This window comes from Verticillium dahliae, genomic scaffold (assembly GCF_000150675.1).
Source record: "Verticillium dahliae VdLs.17 supercont1.1 genomic scaffold, whole genome shotgun sequence".
In the NCBI taxonomy this organism is placed as follows: domain Eukaryota; kingdom Fungi; phylum Ascomycota; class Sordariomycetes; order Glomerellales; family Plectosphaerellaceae; genus Verticillium; species Verticillium dahliae.
In genome coordinates, this window is record NW_009276921.1 from 1,333,118 (window position 1) to 1,335,938 (window position 2,821).

The 2,821-nt window shown below is 59.9% G+C and overlaps 1 protein-coding gene across 1 annotated transcript; it reads left to right on the forward strand.

The window, feature by feature from the left end:
- Window positions 1-319: 319 nt before the first annotated feature.
- VDAG_00401 (long-chain-fatty-acid-CoA ligase) lies at window positions 320-2,565 on the forward strand (the record flags this gene model as incomplete). The annotated part of the gene is made up of 3 exons (XM_009651778.1): window positions 320-1,193; window positions 1,253-2,388; window positions 2,473-2,565. The coding sequence occupies 3 exons, from the start codon at window positions 320-322 to the stop codon at window positions 2,563-2,565; spliced, it is 2,103 nt and encodes a 700-aa protein (XP_009650073.1).
- Window positions 2,566-2,821: the final 256 nt, after the last annotated feature.

Genomic DNA, 2,821 nt, shown 5'->3' on the forward strand with positions numbered 1-2,821 from the left:
ACCTCAGCTCCACCGGAAAGCCAAGAGGACGCCCAAGAGCACAGTCCCTTGCTCTCCTCAAATAAACCTCTTTGCCCGGTCCCGCCGCCTTGAACCCATTGTCCCCCCTCCTTCTCTCTTGCTCCCCACCATCTTCGCCCTCGACCGGCGCAAACTCCTGTTCACGCGTTTTGCACACGCCCTCCTGTCGACTACCTTAGGACCTTTTGACCTCCACTCTGGCCCTGCTGGCTTCCTCTTTCTCTTCTCTCTCTTTTTTTTTTTGTGATACCCCTGCGACGCGCAAGTGTTCCAGACACCTCCAGCTACATCCGCCATCATGACTGGCTCCAGCTCCAAGTCCAAGTCGCACATTCTTGCGAGGATGCAGGCCAAGGGCCCCTTCTCAGTGCCGAGCCCTGGCGCTGAGAAGGTGGACGGCGAGACGATCCCCCGCCGACACCCCAAGGCCGTGCCTGAGCTTCTCACCAAGCCCGGCGGCAACGTCGACACCATCTACGAGCTTGTCAAGCAGAGCGCCGCCAAGTTCGGCAATGCCCGGTGTATGGGGTCTCGCAAGCTCGTCGACACGCACATCGACACCAAGATGGTCAAGAAGATTGTCGACGGCGAGGAGCGCGAGGTTGAGAAGAAGTGGACCTACTTCGAGCTCAGCCCTTACACCTACATTTCGTACAACGAGTACGAGGCCCTCACCCTCCAGGTCGGCTCTGGTCTGCGGAAGCTCGGTCTCGTCAAGGGCGACCGCGTCCACCTCTTCGCTGCGACGAGCGCCCACTGGCTCGCCATGTCCCATGGCGCCGCCTCCCAGTCCCTGCCCATCGTCACTGCGTACGACACGCTCGGCGAGGAGGGTCTGAGGTACTCCATGATGGCCACCCACGCGAAAGCCATCTTCCTCGACCCCCACCTGCTCCCGACCCTGAACAATGTCCTGCACGAGGCCAAGGATGTTCAGCACATTATCTGGAACAGCCAGAACACGTTGAACGAGGGCCACGTGAGCCAGCTCAAGGCCGCGCACCCTCACGTCAACATTGTGAGCTTTGAGGAGCTTCGCCAGCTCGGCGAGGACAACGTGGCTGAGCCTGTCCCCCCTACCACCGAGGACCTCTGCTGCATCATGTACACCTCCGGCTCCACCGGCACCCCCAAGGGTGTTCCCCTGCTCCACCGCCAGGTCTGCGCTGCCAGTAAGTGCGCCTCCATGCTCTCTCAAGTTGGCATGCTAGCTAACACGATGGTTTTCTAGTTGCCGGCGTTTCTGTGGTCGTAGGCCCTCACATTGGGCCCGGCGACGGTCTCCTGACCTATCTCCCTCTGGCGCATATTCTGGAGTACGTGTTCGAGAACGGTGCCCTCTACTGGGGTGCTGTGCTGGGTTACGGTAACCCCAAGACCCTGTCCGACAACTCTGTTCGCAACTGCTCGGGTGACATCCGCGAGTTCAAGCCCTCTGTCATGGTCGGCGTTCCCGCTGTCTGGGAGACGGTCAAGAAGGGCATCATCAACAAGGTCAACGCTGGAAGCCCGGTCGTCAAGTCTCTCTTCTGGAACTCTCTGTCCCTGAAGGCGAGCCTCCTTGCATCCGGCCTTCCCGGCACCGGTGTTCTCGACTCGGTGGTCTTCAAGAAGCTCAAGGAGGCCACTGGCGGACGCCTGAAGCTCTGCATGTCGGGTGGTGGCCCGATCGCCAAGGAGACCCAGCACTTCATCTCCATGGCCATTGCGCCCATGATTATCGGGTATGGTCTCACCGAGACCACGGCCATGGGCTGCCTGATGAACCCTCTCGAATGGAACACCAACAACATGGGCGCCATGCCTGCGAGCATTGAGATCAAGCTCGTCGACTTTGCCGACGCGGGTTACTTTGCCACCAACAAGCCCAACCCCCAGGGCGAGGTCTGGATCCGCGGCCCCCCGGTGCTCAAGGAGTACTATGACAATCCCAAGGAGACGGCCGAGGCCATCACTCCGGACGGCTGGTTCAAGACGGGCGACATTGGCGAGTTCGACAGCCAGGGCCACCTGAAGCTCATCGACCGCAAGAAGAACCTGGTCAAGACGCTCAACGGCGAGTACATTGCCCTCGAGAAGCTCGAGTCCATCTACCGCGCCTCCTCGGTCGTCCAGAACATTTGCGTCTACGCCGAGCCCACCAAGGCCAAGCCCATCGCCATCATCGTGCCCGCCGAGCCCGCCCTGATCCAGCTGGCCCAGTCCATCGGTGTCCAGGGCAACTCGCTCGAGGAGCTCGTCGGCGACAAGAAGCTCAACGCGGCCGTCCTGCGCGAGCTGCAGAACGCCGGCCGTGCAGGCGGTCTGTCCGGCATCGAGATTGTCGAGGGCGTCGTCATGTCCGACGAGGAGTGGACGCCCCAGAACGTAAGTCTACAGCCCTCCTGCATTTCACCCGCGCACAATCTTTGTTCTCCATGCTTCTTGCAGAGTTCTAACACTGTAATTCAGGGTTATACCACGGCCGCCCAGAAGCTCCAGCGCAAGAAGATCCTCGACAAGTTCAAGTCCCAGGTCGCCCAGGCCTACGGCTCGACGAGCTAGACGAGCTCCGGCGAGCGTGTTCCAATCCCTGGATGCTCGAAAGCGAAAGACAGCTGATTGTGGAGATGGAACAAGAGGAGAGCGGGTGTATGTGAGAGAGAAACATGCCTTCTGGGAGGCCCCTCGCTCTCATTCTCTGAATGACTCTCTCTTTGCATACTCCATTGTATGCTCCCTTCACATCCAAGCTCACGAGGCTGACCACCCAACGATTTCTCCATGCTGCGTAGATTTGTTCTTGCAGCAACACCAACGC